The sequence below is a fragment of the Amblyomma americanum genome, chromosome 1 (genome assembly GCF_052857255.1).
Source record: "Amblyomma americanum isolate KBUSLIRL-KWMA chromosome 1, ASM5285725v1, whole genome shotgun sequence".
Taxonomy (NCBI): domain Eukaryota; kingdom Metazoa; phylum Arthropoda; class Arachnida; order Ixodida; family Ixodidae; genus Amblyomma; species Amblyomma americanum.
In genome coordinates, this window is record NC_135497.1 from 351197479 (window position 1) to 351219253 (window position 21775).

At 46.4% G+C, this 21775-nt stretch overlaps 1 protein-coding gene across 2 annotated transcripts in view; it reads right to left on the minus strand.

Annotated features, from left to right (window-relative positions):
- Positions 1 to 15723: 15723 nt before the first annotated feature.
- bchs (WD repeat and FYVE domain containing 3 bchs) overlaps positions 15724 to 21775 on the minus strand; it is a 187937-nt gene continuing 181885 nt past the window's right edge. For both annotated transcript variants that reach the window (XM_077649982.1, XM_077649983.1), the window contains exon 69: positions 15724 to 16819. In XM_077649982.1, coding sequence (XP_077506108.1) covers positions 16717 to 16819 — 103 coding nt within the window. In that variant the 3' untranslated portion in view covers positions 15724 to 16716. The remainder of the gene's footprint in view (positions 16820 to 21775) is intronic.

A 21775-nucleotide genomic window follows, 5' to 3' on the forward strand; every position in this document is an offset into this window, starting at 1 on the left:
TGAGGACAACCGCGTCATCTGCTATGGCGTCCGCCATCTTGGCCCACTCTAGCCGAAGGGCACCGCGCAGCTGGATGCGCAGTCCGTTAAAAAGAAAGGCCTTGCCGGGTTAAGAATGTTAAGAAAACGCCTAAATGCGCAACGGTGATGAAAATGGCCTCTGACGCTGCGTAAATTTTTATTCTCAATATATGGAATTGACTGCATGTAGGTACATGGCAGCAGAAAACCACGTCCTCGCCAGCGACATCAAGACGTTTTGGCTGCTGGCTGAAAGCTAAATTTCATTAAAAAACAAGCGCGTAGTCACGGGACACAAGAAGAGGTGGCATGATGCATCTTGCTTCCAAGTCGTGTTTTCCATATACCGCGGGTGTCCCAGCTAACTCGAGCCAAGGGTTAAAAAATCTATTATTAGAGGCAGGCGAGTGAAACCAGTTGCATATCGGTGGCAGCCATCTTGCACACCACAGGCAGTTTTTTTGTTTATAAATTAAATAATAGTTTAATTACGTTTAATTATCTAAATTAAATATTGACTTTAGACAACAAATTCTATTTTAAGAGTTATCGAGCACCTTCAGAAACTCCCATTCCACCATTTACGATAAGGAAATCCTCACGTACGTCTTTTTTTTCCAGCTCCAAAGAAAGCCTGCGAAATACAAAATAAACGTCGTGACTAACGCACTAGCGCACCACGATAGTGCTGCTCTCAAGCGTGGTTTGAGCAAACTAAGGGTGCGTTCCAATACCTCCAAGTAGACTGCTACTTAGACGTCTAGCCGGACAGCCGCTATCTTTTTGACGCGTTCCATTTCTCACAAGCAGTCCAAGATGACTGCTTCGCAGAAGTCAACATCGATGCAGGCTAACTTCCTGCCTAAAGATGGCGGAGCTGACGTACGCGGAGCGAGTCGTGCTCTTCGCGGGTGTCGGACTGCAGCCGTAGTATGGATAGGCACCGTCCTTCAAGTGTGAGTCATTCCTTTAAGTTAATTGGTAAGCAAACTAGAGGCTGATTAAGCAGTCCTGGACGTGCGATTCCTAGCAGTGATTCACGCAGGAGAGAATCGTGCGGTTGAGAGACTGCTACAGCAGCAGACGCTGTCGGTCTCTTTATATGGTCTGTTTGCAATCTGACAATGCCTTAGCGCCTTGATTTTATGAATTAAAACTCGTCGCTGTCGTTGGGTTCTTCGCCGGCGTTAAGACGGCTGGCGTAACGGTTTACAAATGTGTTTTTCTGTTGCTATATTAGCTGCATCAACTCTTTCGCGTGCATTCTTTTTTATCTCTACAGTCTCGGCACAAACACACCCGCATGTTGTGAAGTGATTTTAGTCTGTGCAAGAATAAAGCTCGCTGCTGTCTTTAGGTTTTTCGCCGCCGCCGAGTACCACATACGGCAGACAGCAGGTTTAATGGCACGCATGTGTTTTTTCTGTTGCAGTATCACCTTTCGCGCATATTAATTTTGTGTTTACAGTCATTCGTATTCTTTTTTTATGTTTACAGGGTCGTCTGGACGAGCACGTTCAAGGAGCATTATCCTTTTGAGGACAACAGGAACAATAGCGTCAATAATAAAAGAATAATGGCATATGTCTTTAGCGTCGTCTTCAGGGAGCGCACACTACCGTCCGTGCCACAAGTAGACTGACCGATAGGCGCTGCCACCAGTCTGATTTACGCGTAAATTATTGCAGCAAGAAATGTGCGAACTGTTGAAAACGCGTTTTTAATGATCGCCATTGCGAAGTTTAAGAAAAATTGCAGTATAACTGTCCATAAGCGTTAGTTACACTTTTATGCCGCAAGGCGGCATGAGCAGTAGACAAGTTCCAATATGTGGACATGTAGACGGCTTCCTAGACGTCACACTAGACGTCTTGTGGGACGTCTAGAGAATTTGAACGCAACCTGAATCGCCTGCAGCCTTGACTCGACGTCCCCGCAGCAGCGGCAGGCCGATATGTTGGCGGTGGTTTCTCGTCTGCATCAGCCAGTGGCACACATGACGGTGCCAATCGCCGCCGCCAACTTAACGGCCTGCCGCTGCTGCGGGGAGGTCGAGTCAAGGCTGCAGGCGATTTCGTTTGTTCAAACCACGCTTGAGAGAACCACGATCGTGGCGCGCAAGTTCGTTAGACACTTGGTTTATTTTGTATTTCGCGGGCTTTCTTTGGAGCTGGGAAAAAAAGACGCACGTGAGGATTTCCTTATCGTAAATGGTTGGATGGGAGTTTCTGAAGGTGCTCGATAACTTTTAAAATGCAATTTGCTGTCTAAAGTCAATATTTAATTTAGATAATTAAACTTTTCATTAATATCGAAACAAAAAATTGCCTGTGGTGCGCAAGGTGGCCCCGGCTGTCACCGATATGCAACTGGTCTCACTCGCCTGCCTCTAATAATTTATTATTTAAACCTTGGTTCAAGTTAGCTGGGACACCCGGTATACAACCCCAGTTGCAGGCTGTATCCTGCCGCGCCGAGTGGAAAGCAGTGATGGTGATGTCACGTAAGCCCCGCCGCGGTGGCTCAGTGGTTAGGGCGCTCGACTACTGATCCGGAGTTCCCGGGTTCGAACCCGACCGCGGCGGCTGCGTTTTTATGGAGGAAAAACGCTAAGGCGCCCGTGTGCTGTGCGATGTCAGTGCACGTTAAAGATCCCCAGGTGGTCGAAATTATTCCGGAGCCCTCCACTACGGCACCTCATCTTCCTTTCTTCTTTCACTCCCTCCTTTATCCCTTCCCTTACGGCGCGGTTCAGGTGTCCAACGATATACGAGACAGATACTGCGCCATTTCCGTTCCCCAAAAAAACCAATTATTATTATTATTATGTCACGTAATCGCTGCGCGGCTGGAAGTATGCATACCGCCAAATAGTTCCACTCGGCAAAATAAATATAGCTGTGGTGTTCTCGCACAAAGGTTTTAATTGTGGCTCTGAGCGCAGCGTCCTTGGGTGTGTTATTTCAGCGGTGATATGAACTGCAGCGAAGGTTGCACTTTTTCATATGATTGTGCATCACCCGAGTTGTACACTGCTTTTTAAGTGCGAAAAATTATTTAGCTCACCAGAGGGCTTCAGATATGAGGCAGATCATACTCTGCTCTCAACTTTATTTTTCCTGCCCTCATGAGGGTGTCTTAGTTCCAAGAACCAGCTGGTCACACCGAAAAAAGAGCAGTGGAAGAAACTGGCCACCGCTGACTGTTTTTGGGGAGTCCTTTGTCGCCACGATCTTCAAAGGTCACACTCAATGCCTTTCTCTCCAAGACAGGTGTGGCTGAGTCACCTCCCGGCTCAATCCGTTCCAGCAGAAGCAACACCCCCTGAACAGTACTGCAGAAGGGAGGAAAGAAACTACCCATTTCTCTGACCGGATGTGATGATTTCATATGCGGATGTCTTGCAGTCATATGCGACTTTTCTGTCTCCGAGGAAACACCTGTGCATTCGCTCCATGTGGCTCCGAAGACAGCCGATCAAAACAGTTCTATAGCAGGATAAAACTTTACAAACCAGCAGTTGCTAACACTGGGTCACGGTCTGCGGCGAACTGTGGCTGCGTTCCAATACTCCCAAGTAGACGGCTACTTAGACGTCTAGCCGGACAGCCGCCATCTTGGGACGCGTTCCATTTCTCGGCGAAGCAGTCTCATAAGACTGCTTCGCCGAAGTCCACATCGATGCAGGCTAACTTGCTGTCTAAAGATGGCGGAGCTGATATACGCGGATGAGCGAGTCGTGCTGTTGCGGGCGTCGGACTGTACACGGAGTATAGGAAAGGAAAAATGTGAGTCATTCCATAACGTTATTTGGTACGCAAACTAGTGGCTAATTAATCTTCGTGGACGTGCGATTCCTAGCAGTGAATCACGCAGGAGAAAATCGTGCAGTTGAGAGCTTTGCTACAGCAGCGGACGCTGTAGGTCTGTTTACGTGATCCGGACGATGCCGGATCTTAATTAGCACTTGATTTTAGAGAATACTCGTCGCTGTCGTTGGTTTCCTCGACGGGCGTTAAGACGGCTGGCGTGACGGTTAACAAATGTGTTCTTCTGTTGCTGTATTAGTTGCATCAACTCTTTCGCGTGCATTCTTTTTTATCTCTACACTCTCAGAACAAATACACCGGCATGTTGCGAATTGATTTTAGTCGTTGCAGGATTAAAGATCGCTGCTGTATTTAGGTCTCTCGCTGTCTCCGAGTGCCACGTAGGGCAGACAGCAGGTTTAATGTCACGTATGTGTTTTCCTGTTGCAGTGTATATTAGCCGTATCGTATTTCGCGCATATTAATTACAGTCTCGTATTCTTATGTTTACAGGACCGTCTGGACGAGCACGTTCGAGGAGCATGTACAGTTGAGCATCAATAATAAAAGAATAATCGCATATCTCTTTAGCGTCGTCTTCGGAGAGCGGTCCCGTCTGCTACAAGTAGACTGACCGATAGGCACATCCACCAGTCCGGTTTACGCGCAAATTCATTCCAGAAGAAATGTGTAAACTTGTTGAAAACACGTTTTTAATTATCTTTATTGCTCAGTTTGTGAAAAATAGTAGTACAACTGTTCATAAGCTTTAGTTACATTATTATGCCGCGAGGCGGCGTGAGCACTAGACAAGTTCCAATACATGGACATGTAGACTGCTTCCTAGACGTCACACTAGACGTCTTGTTAGACGTCTAGAGTATTGGAACGCAGCCACTTCACCCCGCGACGTCACGAAGATGCGGTGGCGCTGATGTTAGCAGCGACTTTCGCATGGTAGGCAAAACAGGTTCCGCTTGCCCGTGCCTACCGCAGCTGCTGCAGCTACCGGCGGCTGCTTCAAGCCTGTGCACTGCAGAAGCAGCATATATTGACCAGCTGCGTCACTGCTGGATCCGCGTAGTAGCATAAAAATATTAAATTAGCCTCGATAGGTTTCTGCCGCATAAATGCCGCATTCGGAAACTGGCTAACAGGCATTGGGCCACGGTAGTAAAGCGCGAAGTCTGGGAGTCGATAGGCACTGCCACCCAATGCACTTAATACCATGCAAGTTACTGCGTTCATTCACCTGAACTTCAGGATAGTAGGCTGATAATTGCTCAAGGAAAAAAAAAGACATGTAGCTGCTCACGTACTTATCACCTTGAGCTGGGGTGCTCGGGGCGCCGACAGGTTCACTCGCCCCCAAGGAATGCGTTTTGTGACATTTAATATTTACTTGAAACTGTTTCTTGATATGACGACGTAATTATTTCATTCGAGTAGAAAGAAGTCTGGTAAGTTGTGTCAATCTTGCGCGGTTGGTGTGCTTAGAATAGCGTACCTTAAGTGTGCAAAACGCCATATGCTTTTTCATTGTATCATGCATGTGTCATGTTTCATGAGGTAATACATGATCGCGAAGCTTGTTTGGAAAGAAGCAGCCGCAGGCGTGCTACTAACAGACACGTGGCGAGATTGAGAGGGGACGCGGCATGAAAAGTGTTTTCGTTATTCATGCATGCGCGGCGGCTGCGTTTTTATGGAGGAAAAACGCTAAGGCGCCCGTGTGCTGTGCGATGTCAGTGCACGTTAAAGATCCCCAGGTGGTCGAAATTATTTCGGAGCCCTCCACTACGGCACCTATTTCTCTCTTTCTTCTTTCACTCCCTCCTGTATCCCTTCCCTTACGGCGCGGTTCAGGTGTCCAACGATATATGAGACAGATACTACGCCATTTCCTTTCCACCAAAAAACCAATTATTATTATTATTCATGCATGCTATATGTAACTAAACTTGATGCAAATATGAAATTCCTACGCTAGTTTCAGTCATTCCTTTTATTTATAGCTATACCTGGTGCAGTTCTGGGTAATTATAATTAACACCGTCGTCAAGTCCCCCAAGGTCTCAAATAATTGAGTAGATAGTGCGCAGTTTTTTTATGCCAGCATGTACATAAAGCCCTGTTCTGTATGATGACGCGATCAGTTCTTTTTCTATATGATCAGTACTTATGAATTTGCATAGTTACATGAAAACGCTTCTTACAAAAAATAACTAACACAATACTGCACGTGTAGGGAAAAAAATCGAGAGATTTATTACGCTCCTCAACGTCTCAGGAACAGTTTGCGACAAATGGAATCATTTGATTTTCATGCGAATTACGAAGGTGAGTGATCCAGTCGCAGAAAATGTGAGAGGTCACAAAACGAACCTTAAAGTTTATTCCCTCGTTTATGGCATCTTCGCTTTCGCTTTGGTCAAAGAAATGCGGCACTGAAACCAAAGAAATTACCTCACAATTTTTGACGACCACACTTCTAAAAAACGTAATTTATAAATTTGTACTCAATATTTTGCTATAATTTTTCGTCACGAAACTAGACTTCAGGGCTAGGAAAGAAAACAATTCTAGAAATCAAAAATTTTCACCAAATCGACCAGCTTAACAAGAGGACAAGTCGGCTTGGCTGGTGCGTGGTCATGCGGCTAAAAACAGCGCTAAGCGAGACAGGAGATCGGGGACACGACGCTGTCCCCACTTTTCGCGCAGCGCGACACGTACAGTATGTCAGCAGACGATGAGCGCATGTCTGCTCCGACGAAACAACGCCAGCACTTCCCCTCACTACTGTGCCGAAGTAAAATCATTCCGGCTAGTGCAGAGTGTCAAAACTTGTTTTATTCAATGCCTAGCGGATAAATAAACGGCAGGAACGCTTTCTACATGTTTACTACTAACCATATATACAATACAGTGGCAAACTATTTCTCTTTATAGGCCGCACGTGGACAATGCGAGCTCGTGTACTTCGACAAATTACTAAGTTGGAAGCATCGACCATTGCTATGTTTCGCAGAAACTGGAAACGCGCCTACAAGCCTTGAAAACCCGCGCTCAACACCTATCCGCGACGCCACTCCCCGACCTTTTGCCTACCACGAGCTCGCTAGCGACTGTAGCGCCACATCGTTTGTTTACAAACATGAAGGAGGTCCATACTCCGCTGGCTAATCATAATAGCAAACGAAATCAAGTTTTTAATGCTTGACTATAATAAACAAGCCATGTATCGAAATTCCAGAGCTTGTAACCTTTTCTCATGATTAGGTTCTTGTTTAGGTACCAAGAAAAGTTTTGACAATGGACTATTTTTTATTTATTTTTTTTTTGTCGTGAAGGAATTCTGAGCGGCGGTCCTGAATGCGGGCAGAGCTTCACTGCATTATGGGCTCCGTGCGCTGGTATGGCGGCGCCAGCAGCGACCACATCGCCAGCGCCGCCTCGCGGCACTCGCCGCGTTAACCGGACGCCCAGTCACGGCCGGCCTCTCGAGGGGAGAGCGCGCGCCCCCCTCGAGACTGGCTGTGGTGGCCCTGCACCTTCCTCCATGCCCGATGCGTTCGCGTCAGCCTGGTCGCATAGCAGACGCGCACTGGCCGCGATGCCATTCTAAGTCAACGCCTGCTTCTCTACGGATTTCAACGCACTGAAAACCTTGCCGCCACCGCTGCTACGTTTAGTTTCAATTGCTTTCAGGTTGGGCTGATCACCTATTCCGTGCAACCATGGTTGTGTTGCAGTCCCGACGGCACTGCCATATCCGGCAGCGCAGTTGAGCTTGAAGTCTCTCATTGACTCAGATAATGAAATCAGATATGTAACTTATATCCAATGTGACATCCACTATATGAATGGTCAGCTACAATTGCGAAAAACGCAAACTTACCACACATATATATCAGATATGATAGTGCTCAACATCCTGCACGATCGACACTGCTTTTCGTTGTGTATTTCCTTCAGAGAAGCATAGCTCTAAGCATACAAAAACACGATGGGTTTCTTGATGCGTATCTCCCAAAGTTAGAGGACTTTCATTTCACGAATTTCATGAAGGCACCAATGACGATTTTGGTCGTACTTTTCTTTCCGTAAATACTTAACTCTAGAAAGGCCGCCGCGGTGGCTCAGTGGTTATGGTGATCAGCTGCTGACCCAAATGACTCGGGTTCGATCCTGGTTGCGGCGGTCGCATTTCGATAAAGGCAAAATTCTAGAGGCCCGCGTACTGCGCGATGTCAGTGCACGTTAAAGAACCCCAAGTGGTTGAAATTATCTGGAACCTCCTACTATGGCGCCCCTTATAGTCTGAGTTCCAGTGGGACGATAAACCCCATTAAAATCAGAAGATTAGTTCCACAAATTAAGGGTTTAGCGATGTTGTGAAATCCAAGAAATATATATAGGGAAATTTGAACCACTCTCTGTTTTTATTTTTATTTGTCCTCAGAATTTTATTCCATCTCATAAATGCAACAAATAAAAATTTTAAACCACTGTAGGAAATAAAATGATGCAAATAAATATACAATAGTTTAGGTGAAACAATGTGAAAAACGACATAAGCACTCAGAAGTACAACGTCGCTCCCACAGTATACACACGCACGAAAAAAAACCCCAAAAAACTAGAAACAAAATTGACACGCTGAACCACAGAGGAGCATAACAAACGAAGACTTAAAACTTCAGATGCTAGCTCCAAGAACTTCACCGTAGGCCATTTCCTGTGACTGACTGAGCGCATTCCTTCCCTCTACATAAAGCAACTCCTACCAATGATAGCACGTTCAAAACACCCGTCAGTGTAAACCCTTTCCCAGTTCACACTCATTAATTTAATTCCACAGTGCACTCATTTCCAGCAGACCCTCTGAGCATGAGCGAGCATGCACGATGTCCGAGGAAAGCGTTAAAATATACCCGCTACCTTGACTGCAGTGTTTTTATAGATATGACATTGGTAAACACAGCAGTAGGTCGAGCACCCATAATTATCCAAGTTTGTTTTCGCCTTCAGACGAAACAATTCACCGCTCGCCTCGCTCACTGCAAACTAACGAGAGCTGCGTTGGCTGCGTCCGCCTTTCGCCACCGCTGTTAACCAGGTGGCGCCACTCGCGCGCGCCAAACTGCAGCGCACGGAGCCACTTTTGCGTCGATTTGAGTAGCGGTAGGTAGCTATGATTGGAAGAATTAACGAACAGGATTACGAAATAAGCCTCTCAAGCTTTTGCTATAATTGAGGCTTTTGCAAGATATACGGCTCAGTATATAAATACGTGCTTGGTTCATGAGTGTTATGCCGACTGGACATACAGACCACAGGCCAGTGTACAAAGCGTTAGCGACATAAATGACGCAGCGTGTACATCCATACGCACGCCGCAGCCCGTATACATCGGAGAGCAAAGCATTGTAATCCAGAAATTCTACCAGTAGTGAGCGCACGTACACGCAAGAAATCAAAAATGCATGATAGATAAACGCCGCGGGCTAAACCGCGCAAATGAACGGCCAACTACAACAGGGTGCCTGGATGCCTGCTCGCCTCCGCTACCCCACCTCCGCTTTCAGGGTGGGGACACCCGTTGTACTACCCCGCGCCGCCGTTTCCCCCTCGCAGCGGCACGTTGGGACCCGCCGCGGTGGCTCAGTGGTTAGGGCGCTCGACTACTGATCCGGAGTTCCCGGGTTCGAACCCGACCGCGGCGGCTGCGTTTTTACGGAGGAAAAACGCTAAGGCGCCCGTGTGCTGTGCGATGTCAGTGCACGTTAAAGATCCTCAGGTGGCCGAAATTACTCCGGAGCCCTCCACTGCGGCACCTTCTTTCACTCCCTCCTTTATCCCTTCCCTCGGTTCAGGTGTCCAACGATATACGAGACAGATACTGCGCCATTTCCTTTCCCCCAAAACCAATTATTATTATGCTGGGTCCCACGCGTCAGTTGCGTACAGTTCGCTATGCGTCTGGAATGGTTTCTGTGACGTCGCGTGGCGACTGTAATAATGCTACTGATCTGGAAGTAGACAGTACATACTTGTTTCATTCGTGGTAGTAGTGTTTGGGCAGTTTTGAACGTATTTTATGCATGATGCACTCGCTCAGACTACACGATAACCGAAAAGTTACGACGGACTGCTGTGTTTCCCGGTCAACGGCTGCACTTTAAAAGGGCAGCAGTTGTTTGGTGTTCCTTGATAGTGATAATATGGACTATATTCCACGTAATAATGCCAAATTTCTCTTCCAAGTAATCTGTCGCCTCACTGCTCAGGAGTGAAAAGCTGAGGACACGTCTGAAACAAATGGTCATATTTTCTGAACTGCTTCCCTTAGTGGCTTGTGCCGCAGCAAATTAATTCAGTTGTTTGCGTTTCCTTTTGAATGGAGTTGACTACACGTAGACTGATGATGCAATGCGACTACGTCTTCCTAATTTGTAGTGACTAAATCGCTTTATTCGACGACAAATTTAACTTAACAATTTATTCTTTTTTTGTTTCAAAACATGAAGAAAAATCATCAAAAGCAACTGATCCACAAAGAAACCTCACAAAATCAGTCCCTGATTACTTATTTTCAATCCCATTGTCCTTGCCAGGGTAAACTAAGAAAGAGGAGCCAGAGCAACACAGGAAAAAATTGAAAATTGGTTTTTGAGGAAAGGAAATGGTGCTGTAATTATCTCACATATCTCAGTGGACACCCGAACCCACCAGAAGGTGAGGTGGAAGTAAAAGAAGAAAGAGGTGTCGTAGTGGAGGGCTCCAGAATAATTTGGACCACCTGGAGATCTTTCACATTCACTGACATCGCACAGCACACGGGCGCGCCTTTGCGTTTAGACTCCATTGAAACGTGGCCACCGCGATCTGGATCAAAGCCCTTACTCGCTTCTGCGGAACCGTCTGCTCCAGTTGCCGAGATGCTTGCTTGCTGTCTCGCTCAACAGTTGTCGAGCAACGCAATAGACCTCTCATTAAGGAATGGGTCTGGGCTAGTAGGAAATTAAACCACATCTGAGATAAAGCACGCAGGAAGATGCGGGCTAGTGAACATGTGCACAACTGACAAGCTTTCATCCCTGCTGCTGCTGTCATCAAAAGATGCAAAATGCAAAAAAGAAATCTATAGGATATGGTTGCCCAGAAACACATGTGACAAATTTTATTGACGTGGCTGCATGACGGCAACAGTCAACCCCAAGGTATGAGGGGTAAGGCATGCAAAACGCTTGTTTTCCAGAACAATTTCTGCTGGGGATGGAAAAATAATGCACAACTTATCTTTGCATCCTCATAATTATTTAAATTAGCAGCCATAAAACTCACCTTCTCGGGTTGATTTCATGGCGAACAAGAAGCTGCCTGAATGGGTCTTTGGCCAATATGCAACTGAAGCTCAAAATAAGTAATCCTGATTGTTGGAAAAGTAATTGAAATGTAGACACAATTTCACCTGCGCTGCGACTAGGAACAAGAACAGAGAAGGAAGAAGTCTTCCTTCTCTGTTCTTGTTCCTAGTCGCAGCGCAGGTGAAATTGTGAATATGTACCAACTAGCTCAAACCACCATTTTGCTACAGTTGAAATGTAGAGTATCCAGGTCAAGAGATTGCACTGGCATACGCTATGCAAGATGTAAGAATGCTATTATGAAAGAACACAGCGCAAAATGAACGCTACAGAAGAGAACCAACACGCATGAGCGCACCGACTGTTCATAAGGCGCTGACTTTCTCGGCAGATTAGTTGCAAAATATAGCATGCTTTAGAGTAACTACCTCTGATTCATTGTTCAAACAATCTCTGGTACCAGTCTGTCTCAGTAGAATACAAAATTTCTTCAATTCCACGTGGCAGCTGCAGTTTCCTCTTCGAAACGGCGCGCTGCCGCATTACGCTCAGTGCAGCTGAAGGGGAGAGTGGGACCCAACATGCCCCCGGCAAGAGCAGTGTCTTCACCCTGAAAGTGGCGTTGGCCCATCGAGGCACCCGAAACTATTAGTCCGTTGGCTGTCACTTGTCGCGCTTCATCTTTACAGCCAGAGAGGAGTATTTCGGCTTCTCTGGGAAATCGGAACATCTTTCAGTCATTTCGCGAGTGGCTTATGCACTGGGGCACACAAAAAACGCTGCGCGCGCGCGTCTTCCCCAAGCCGCAGCAGTGAAGCGTGGGCGCCGCAATGACCACCGCCGCTCGGAAAGGCGGCGTTGACCCCTTCAGAAAAAGAGTCCACCCTGCGAGGGGGCGCGTGGATCGAGGCACCCTACTACACTGTAACCCTACTGTTCACTGACGGGAACATGGTGCCACCTGGTGCACTCAGGGCGATCTGCGCATGGCAGTGGCGGGGCGCGGTACGCGCTATACTAAATGTACCGCTGATTCTCCCCAGCTGTCAGCGGCAGCGCTTCGCATTTCCCTCAAAGTGTGAAACAGCCTGTACATTGTTCTTTGCATCAACGGGAAAGTGCACAAATCTGCACAGAAGTGCAGGGCTGGCAATGCTTCAAAAATTGACCATTGGTGACAGCGTGATAGCACCGCGGACCACCTAGGTTACGTGACCTTATGACGTCATTACATAATGACACACACTTAAAAACACATTTACTGAAGTTTCGACTGGGGACTAGTCTTCTTTTGTACTGCAGATGCTGCATAGCTGCTCATGAAGAAAACTTGCATGGCACAGGTCATCACTATGATATCAAGCTGTCAGTGGGAAACAACTGCCAGAATCAAGTACCCACCTTAGCATTGCAGGCTCGACTGCAGAGCATGCTGTGATGACCCTCGCCTTAAAGGGCCACATAAAGGTGTGTTTGAGCTTGGCTTTAAAATACTTGCACTATGTAGAGTACAGGCCACCAAGCGTCCATGCCGCGTACGAGACCTCAAAAGCGAGCGGGAAATTTACAATACATTTTTAAAAACTCCCGCTTTCGCACCTCGCAGCGACGCGCGGTGCCAGACTTTCGCACAAAAACCTGGCAGACGACGTCACGTCTTGCAAATGACGTCAGCAGCTGGGGGGTTATCATTGGTTCACAGCGCCAAATTCTTTCAGACGTCACGCGCTACAGCGGCCGCGGCCACTCCGCGCGCGCTGCAGCCGGCGGAGGTAGGGGAGGGGCCGAGTGAGTGGGGCCAGTGGAGGAGCGCCGCAGTTTTGGCGTGCGAGAGGAGAGGGAAAGGTGCGAAGACGCGGAAGTTCAAAATTTGCCTGCATATAACTCAGCTTCCACAAAACGCATTAAAATAATTCTTGCTGGGGGATAATTATGAACCATCGTCTTTTAACATCCCAGACATATCGCACCTTTTTTGAGACCCCTTTTCTGGGTCCCTTTAAAGTCTTCAACACTGGCAGGCCCATCAATGAAAACCTCGTTTTTTGTAGCGACAGCTACACTACGCCACCTCTTCGAGCCTTCAGCGTGGCCACCGTGGCCCTGCCTTGAGCTCCGTGGCGGCGCCATGGCTGGTCACATGGTTCAAGCCGTTACATGACTACTATGAGTGCAAAACCATTGTGTCTTCACTTTCAAGTCGAACCTAGGCATAGCCAGTCAGATGTAGCTCTTGCGTCACTCCAGGTTTAACCAGAGCTAAACCACAGCCAATTTTTATGTACCCCTACAGGAAGAAGTCCAATAGGGTCAAGTCCGAGACCTCGGGGGCCATGGAACGGGGCCGTTAGATCCTATCTACTGCAGCGGAAACCTTATATTGAGATGCATAGCATATTCAGAAGAATGCGCTGGTACTCCGCCATGCTGATACCGCACTTCCCTGAGCACTTTGAGAGTCAGGTCTCCAATGAAATCTTCCCCTTCTTCCAGAATTTCTTCACAGGACTTCTTCCCAGCCAGTGACTCTTCATAAAAGTAGAGGCAGATGATTTGGTCGTTGCAAATGCGGCACCAAACGTTCACTGCCTACATTTGTAGGTGTTTGAACGCTCGAAGCCAGTGAAGGTTCACATCAGCCCAGTAATGGGCATTGTGCAGGTTCACAGATCAACTGCGACAGAACCATGCTTCACCCATCCAGATCACCTTCTGTAAAAACGCCAGTGTCTCTGTCTAACTGAATCAGGGTCCATTTACAGAAACCCTGGCTTCGTTCAAGGCCTGTCACACTCAGCTTCTGGTGCAGACTCAAACGAAAATTATAAATACAGTGCTTTACAAGGTCTCTCCAGACTGACGTCATGCTTGCACCAGCACACAGGGCTATTTGTTAAATGCTGGCTCTTGGCTTCGCTCTTACGAATGCAAGCATTCCCATTCTCAAACTCTCCATCTAGAACATACGCGTTCATACACTTTAGGTCTCCTTATTGGCGGCATATAACCTGTAGAAGCAAATTTGTTGATAATCCTCACAAACAAAATCTCCTCTAGAAGCCGGCGCCCTGGGTGCCTGGAAGTGTAGAACTACACCGCACGACATTTGTTCTTCTCCACGGTTACATATGCGACAACCATGTCCACTTTTCTTCTGTGGATAACCTTCCTTCACTCCGCAATGCCATTCCACGGCTGATGTGCCACACAGCACAGGCAGGAATGGTGTGAGCCTTTCTTTTTGCTGCTTCCACAAAAGACCACGCATTCACTCTGAGTTCGTATTGCAAGTGCAATGAGAGAGCGCATCGGGTTCCGATGAGGTGGCAACCCGCAAAGTCGCAGAGCGAAGCGAAACTGGCAGTGATACTGTTGGCCCGCCCTCCTAGGCCTCAAGTGGCGTCAGCAGCGTGATGCAAAATACAGGGTGGAGCGGCTGACACCGGAGGCACTCACTGCTGCTGAGTTACAGCATGAAGCAGCCTGCCAGGGTGAATCTATCTCGCTGCGTAACGCGCACTAAATATTTGTTAGTGAATTTTTTTCTTGAATCTCCAATTCTGCTAATACCCCCTGAAATAAAAATCAGAAAAGTTAAGTAACATATTTTGTTAATTAAAAAACTAATTAAAGCATTCTGCATCTTACCTGGTGCCTGCTGTAGCCCCCAATATAGCCCTAGGGCTGAAATAAATCTAAAGCAAGTTACATTTCTTTATTAAAAAATTTCGACCTTTCTAAAAAAAATTTGAGGGGACACTTAAGCCCCGCTTGAAGGATATGGCATGATAGCTAATGCATTAATGTCCATACATGCAGAATTTGTCATTCTCTATTTATCATTCATAGATCCCTAGGAGTCCTCCTACCACTCCTGGCACAGTGGTGCAGCGATAAAGCGATGACCACTGCCCTGCGATGGCAGGTGCTGCCATCAGTAAAACTTGTGCGACACAGGCTGCTTTTCCCAGCAACCTCTCGTGACCAGTCAAATTTAACTGCCACCTGCCACGGTGCGCAGTTTATCACAATCCGGTGACTGGTTGTGACGACGCCAGAAGGTCACGTGGCCTGCGTGGTCCACCTACCTCCTAGGTTGCTTCTCTGGAGATTTTTTGTGCATTTTTCGCAGATGGTCAACAATGCCAACGCCTAAGATGCCGGATTTTCTGTGACATGAGCTCCTTAGCACTACTGCATTAAAAACACCTGGTATGCTGGCTGCATTAAGAGATAGTTGGCATCAAGAATTTTTTCTTTCTTGACCTCGCAAAGGGATTTTTAACAGCTTTGCAAGTGTTCATCACTTGCAAGACCAACAAAGCAGGGGGAGACAACTCAATGTTCATTTTGTTACCCAGTCACTGCTTCTATCGTCCGCTGAGCCAAACCGGTAAAAATTACCTGTCAATGGCTCTGTGAACAGACTGCAATGCAGTAACTTCTGTATACTGTACACTGCATATCTGGTATTAATGAGGTAGGGCCGTGTCAAGCTTTAAATAAGACATGGTGACGAATGTCTTAAAACATAGCCGCATTTTAATAACAATCAACTTGCCCATTCATGGCCTACAGGCACATACGTAAGAACTGAATCACAGGGTTGACCTGTCATGCCATGCACCCTTTCCTTCCAGTTAAAGAACAATATTAATAAAAACAACTCTTGTGTGCTATGGGTCGTATCAGGACTAACATTTGACAGTCGGTTAAAAAAAACATCTCAGAGGCTGACGTACTGCTAAACGCCCATTCTTCACACACACTGGTTGCCAAGCAGCATAAGAATAGTGTGTGCACAGAACTACGAGACATACTGAAACAGTGCTTGCCCTCCATTTCGCAGTTCTCACATGCTACTTCCTTGATATGGGGCTTGTTTACTTCCCACTAACAATCTGCAACAAACAGAGTTGTGACCCTCCAACGTCTCACAACCCTTCTTTAATTTCACAATTCAGAGTGCATTCTTTGCAATACTTGGCGATAAAAACATTACAGACAACACTCAAGAAGTGCAAGCAGAGAGAGTAGGCACTATTTCAGAACCTAGCACAAAGACAGTCACACACATCAGCTGCCAACTAATAAAATACAACCTGGGCATCTAAAGGTCAAGAAATAGCAGTTAAATGTATTGCTCAGCTCATAGAGTACTCTGGGATTTTATATATATATATAATATATATATGTATATATAATATATACTTTGGTGGTACACAACCTGCTATAACACATGGTAGTGACAAGAAGCCTAGCAGCTATAGTCATTTGACTGGTGCTATTTTTTTCCTTTTCTTCGCTTAGCTGTAAAGCGTGCTACATGGTGGCATAGTGGGATGGGCCCGCCACTAACGTGCACACTTTAAAACCACTCGGCACAGAACAATATTTACATGCACGTTATTTACAGCACACCATTTGGGGGAAAATGGGGAGCCCACAGAGTCTTTACAGCAGCTATGGAATGTCCAAGGATATGTCTGACTAGAAAATGCTGCCTCCCACCCCTAGGTTTCCCCAGGGGGCTTCAATGAATTGAAGCAGGTCTGGCAGACACGCACTGGCTTGAGTATCCTCAGGCGGCTGATCTCAGATTCGAACCGACTGCACCTGCATTTGGACACAACATGTAGAGAGATGAGCAAAAAGACAGAGAGGGACAAGGAAGGAAACGTTTCAGCTCAGTAGGTCCAGCCAGAACAAAACATATGGCGGATTTCCGCTGGCTAGTACACGCCTTTGGGAATTATAGGAGCAAGGCAACAAGACAACCATATTTATTTCTTTTTGTATAATAAACGATTTGATAGCGAACCAATAAAATGCTGGATGAGAAAATACTGGTACAGTGCATGAAAGGGAACATGCAAGTGTGCGGTCCCCATGACAAGAAGCATGGTTTCATTCCTACATTTGTGAACTGTGTGGTATCAGATGCACAAAGAGATGACACAAGAGATACCATTTCTCTAGCTTTTGCTGCACACTGCTCATTAGACTGGAATGGGGGCCACAAGCTAGCACGCTCTTTTGTATTCCGCCTCACTATAGTGTTGGATGCAAAATTTTAGATAGCCTCGCAGGGATATGCCCAAATGCATAGCCACACCGATTTGCCTAGAGTGGAGGCTAGTGGTGGGACATGAGCGTTTCTTTTTGCTTTGCTCAGGAGTTTAGTGTCAGAGTTGTTGCATGAGAGTTCACCCCATAAGCTGAGTTGGGAAGAATGCAAAGTTTATGCAAAGCTTTGCTGACTTTGCATTCTTGTATCTCTGTGTGACTTTTGATGGACCTTTTAGCTCCATTACCTTCAACAATGTATAAATCTGCAATACTAGACCCAAAATGAAAGAAACCATTACAACTTGACAGAACAATAGGAATTTCTGGCAGAAGGGTTTTATAATCAGACTGCTTGTGAAATCTGGCCTCTTCACACAGCCATTCTGCGCATGCATGCCTCTCCTCTTCCAGCCCCACTGGTTGACAGCAAACTGCCAGAGCCTGCTGCGCATGCACAGTTCATGTTAGTGACAGAACAGGTGCAAGCGACAGGCGACAGCTGTCATGCACACACTTGCCACTTCACAGGTGCAGTATGTGCCTCGTGGAACTGGACTGTGCCAGTGTCTCCCACGTGTGTTTATTTTCAATGAGTTTTCCCCCACTCAGACGGTGTCACATCTTGTGAAAAAGGCGGATTAGAGAAACGAGAATATGACACACTGTAAACTGTGGGATTTAAGGCACCGAAGTGATACACGGGCTATGAGGGACGCCGTGGTGGACGGCTTCACATTAATTTAGGCCACCTTGGGTTCTTTAATGTGCACTGGCGTCGCACAGCACACGGGCGGTTTTTTGCATTTTCCCTCCACCGAATGCGGCTGCCACTGCTGGGGTGGAACCTGGCTCCTGCGAATAAGTATCTGAGTGCTCTAACCACTCAGCCACCGCAGCGGGTGAACACCACACACTGTAGTCTGGCAAATGCTTAGGTTATGCCAAGTTGGATCCTAATGACATTGAGTTTGTACTGCAAAAATAACTGTGAGGACGTGACCGTAATATGGATGAAGTTTGCACTGGAGAAACAAGCACTGACTGTGCCCGATTAAAAAATGAAAATACCTCTTGCTTTGTTACTTCCTTCCTGTTGATGTGACACTTGCTTGCAGTGCAGTGTAGGCGAGTGATAGAACGGTGCTCTGAGAACACAGTTAAGTGTCAGCAAATAGCAGCCAATAAAGGACATCAGTAGGTGCCGGTATGAGAATTCGACAGTGGCACTGCTGTTGTTTTTCACTTTATATGCAATTTTGCAGCTTACCAAAGCAGATATAAGTGATATGTTTGTTACCTCAGCCTATTAATTTAGCTCGACTTAATAGTTTCGCTCCACAGCCTCTTTAAATGCCTCGCATGTCTGAATGCTAAAAATAACACTTTCAACAAATTTGCAAGTAACTTTTTATAATACATAAAGAGCTCATCAATTCAAACTTCAGGGGACCGGAAAAAAGTTCTAATTATCTGAAAGTTCTAATTATTGAGTGACCTATCAAGAACTGCTTGCATCATGGTAAATTTTTGTTGAAAGACTGGGCAATGATTGCTTGCTCTTGACATGAGAAAATGTGCGACAATGATTATTTTATCACATTTCCATCAATGCTTTACTGCATGCATACTGTTGACAGTGTCGAAGCAGAACTGCTCCAAAGTGGTAAGGGCCTCCCAGCATCCTTCACGGTGCGATGCAGTAGCTGTGGAGCTCTGCACCTACTGTACTGCACCCCTCACAAGTGGCAGAGTCGCATGCAAGGAGGCTTCACTGCACAAACGGCACGTGACGAGTGCGCAGTTTTGGCGTACTGGAAGAACGGAAGAACCACGCGGACGGAAACTATGAGCGGCAAGAAAAAAAAGGGGAGACAGAAAAGATCAGCGATGCGCAAATCAGTGCCCAAAAAAGTGTACACCTGGGCTCGGCTGGCTGGCTCATGCGGGCTGGTGCAAAACTCGGAAAAGCGAAACCAAAACTACGCAGTGTGACTGTTCTTGGAGAAGGGGCCATCTGATCGTTGTCACACCTGCTGTTGCATGCTGGTCAGATGTGCACGAGTGACTCTGCAGCATAGAATTCAGGTTTGAGTAGGGTTAATTCGATTGGCCTCCCTTCGTGAGCCGGTCTAAATGAACAAGTAAGAGACCTGTAGAGTCTCAATTAATGAGTGTACAACACTTGTACTTTCAAAAATAAAGAACGCTTTGACTTTGATGCTATAGACCTACATGGGCACTGGCTGAGACTGTGCTGGCAGTTCGAATTATCCAGATTTTTTAATTAACAAGGGTCAAATTAACGAGCTTTTACCGCAGAGTTTTGGTTACAAGTAGTAGCCAAAATTATGCATGAATATATTCTTGGCTTAATTCCCTATATATTTTTTTTTAAATGGCAACAGTGCAATAAGAGGATGCATGCGAGGCCTTTTCAGATTCATCACCATCAGCAGCAGCAAAACTATGTTCATTGCAGGACAATCTATTTACAGCCTATTTACGGCCTATTTACAGCCAATTAAACCTGCCCTGCACCACCAGTGGCCCCCTTATTCCTGTGACTTATTATTTGCCCACCTGACTCTCTGTTGCCTCCTGCTATATTTGCCTTATCTTGAAATCCATTCCGTTACCCTAAGGGACTATTAGTTATCTTTTTTTCACATAACATGCCCTGCCCATGACCATTTCCTCTTCAGATATCGGGATATCATCAACTTGCATTTGATCCCTAACCCATTCTGCCCTTTTCCTGTTGTTTAATGTTACCCATGCAATTTTCATTTCCATAGTTCGCCGTGCTGTCCTCAGTTTAATTTCAAGCCTTTTCATTAGCCTCGAAGTTTCTGTACCATAGGTGCATGATACAAATTTTACATAGTTTCCTGTTAAGGGATACTGGTGAGCTGCTATTCACAACTTCAGTGTATCTGCTAAATGCACTCCACTCCAATCTTATTCTCCTAGCTATATCCCTCTCATGGTCTGGACCTGTGGTCGCTGCTTGCCCTAGATGGATGTATTTGCTTACCACTTCGAATACCGTACTGCCTATCATAACCTGTTGGTCTCTTCCCAGACTCTTGAACATTACTTCAGTTTTCTTCATATAAATTTTTAGACTGACCGTACTACTTCGAGGACAAGGCAAAGAAAAAAGGCTCTCATTATGACATACATGACGGAAGCCAACAGTCACCAAAACCAAGGAACATAGGGGATGTCTTTCTTTTTTTAATTTTGTGGTTTTCATCAATGGGAGATTAATGAAAGCAGAATAAAAAACAACCACATGCTGCTGGTGGGATCCGAACCCACGACCTCTGAATTTCGCGTCCGGTGCTCTAGCAACTGAGCTATGGCAACAGCTGTCCGATCTTCTGCTTTCGGAGTTATTTATGTGTAGTGTAACCGAACCTTGAGAGTGTTCACCAGCACAACCCTCATCCATAGCGGCGGACGTAGTACATCCTGTATCACTGCAAGTGTATAGGGGCTGGTTATTATCCTGCACATTTCTCTATAAACCTGATTGGTGTGAATACGGTCCATTGCAGAGCACCCTTTCCGGAAACAAGTAAGATCCCTTGGCTGATTGAAGTCTAAGGTTGTTCTAATTCTATCAGCAGTTACCTTTGCAAATACCTTGTACGCAACAGATAGTAAGCTAACCGGTCTATAATTTTTCAAGTCCTGCATCCCCTTTTTTACGGATTAGAATAATGTTGGCATTAGTATTCCAGCTTCAAATACGCTTGAGGACATGTGGCACTATGAGGATAGGGTGGCCGCAGCTGGCACAGGACAGGGTTAATTGGAGCGACATGGGAGAGGCCTTTGCACTGCAGTGGGCGTAGTCAGGCTGATAATGTCGATGATGTTTTTTTAGCTAATGTCTTCTCCATCCTTCAACAGATCTGCAGCTACCGTATTTACACGATTGTAAGTCGACCTATTTTTCAAAATTTGAAAATCTGGCCATAAATCCGCCATAAATAAAGGTGGGACAAACGAGATAACAGGAATCCTACAGCGTGATTGCATTTTTGCTGCGCGGCTCCATTGCATTGCTCTTGGTGCTGGCCTTGGGCAGCTGGTATGTCAACACGCAAAACCGGCCTCCCCACACCGCGCGCGGCGGCCGATCGTGGCTGTTGATAAGCAGCAAACTGGCACCAGCCCACTCCCCACACATGGCCGCAGATTGTGGCTGCTAATTAGCGGCGGCGGCCCGATAACACATTCGAGTTATACTCTTAGTAGGCATCGTTTTTTTGTTTACTTTCAACTGTGCACTCGGCGCTCAAGGGAGCGTTGATAGTTGATGAAAGAGCCACTGTTCCAGCCACAGCGGCACCGCCACTCCGAACCGCAGCGGTGCCAGTAGCCGGTAGCCGAGTGTCGGTAGCCGACAGAAGAGCCGACGCCGCTCACACATAGTTTCTCTTTGGCTTTGATGTATTTGACTACTGCCTGCCGCGTTTCACAAGTTTTTAATGT